At 44.5% G+C, this 724-nt stretch overlaps 1 protein-coding gene across 1 annotated transcript in view; it reads left to right on the forward strand.

Moving 5' to 3' along the window:
* Positions 1 to 724, forward strand: part of LOC116686759 (troponin I, fast skeletal muscle) — a 36,639-nt gene that overhangs the window by 32,937 nt on the left and 2,978 nt on the right. The window contains exon 5 of the mRNA XM_032511818.1: positions 184 to 273. Within this exon, the coding sequence (XP_032367709.1) occupies positions 184 to 273 (90 nt within the window). The remainder of the gene's footprint in view (positions 1 to 183; positions 274 to 724) is intronic.

Below are 724 nucleotides of genomic sequence, written 5' to 3' on the forward strand. Positions count from 1 at the left end.
AACATGAGGGTTAAACTCTTTGTAAAACATGAGCAGAAATGAAGGCCAAAGAACTTTCTTTTACTGTACAGTTCGAAAGTAGAGTCAGTAGGGAAAAAGAAGACAAAGGACTTAGAAGTAGAGGACAGCGTGTCCACTGAGTCACTGACTAAGCGTCCCATCTGTGTCTTTGTCTGTCTTTAGGAAGCCTGCAAGAAGCTGCATGCCCTCATCGACAAAGTGGATGAAGAGAGGTACGACCTGGAGTCCAAAGTGGGCAAAGCTGATAAAGAGGTACACGTCTTCCTGCTGTTTGAGCTTTAATCCACACGTGATGTGTCTTCTCCGCCAAGGCAATTCTGGTCCTGGTTCGGAGTCAGGGCCAAATATGGAACCGGTTCTTTGCTTTTCCACACAAATAAACCTGGTTCTGGGCCAAGGACACGGGTTCCAACTCAGCACCAACGTAGGGCTAAGAGAGAGATAAGAACCGGTTACGTCAGGTGCTGGGGGGGTATCATGACGTTAGAAAACAAAAACTTAGCTTTGGACATGGATGGGGAACCAGAACCACCGTGGTGACAGATTAGTGTTTTGACAGGAGTTGAGCTCTTGTACCTCCATGAACTTCGACATCGTGAAAGCTATCTTTTGCTCAAAAAGGATATACAACTAATTTTAAATGAGTTATTTAACTGTGTTATTCATATATTATGCCACTGTTGTGAACGTCCTAAGACTTTGC

The sequence above is a fragment of the Etheostoma spectabile genome, unplaced genomic scaffold, assembly GCF_008692095.1.
Source record: "Etheostoma spectabile isolate EspeVRDwgs_2016 unplaced genomic scaffold, UIUC_Espe_1.0 scaffold463, whole genome shotgun sequence".
NCBI classification, from domain to species: Eukaryota; Metazoa; Chordata; class Actinopteri; order Perciformes; family Percidae; genus Etheostoma; species Etheostoma spectabile.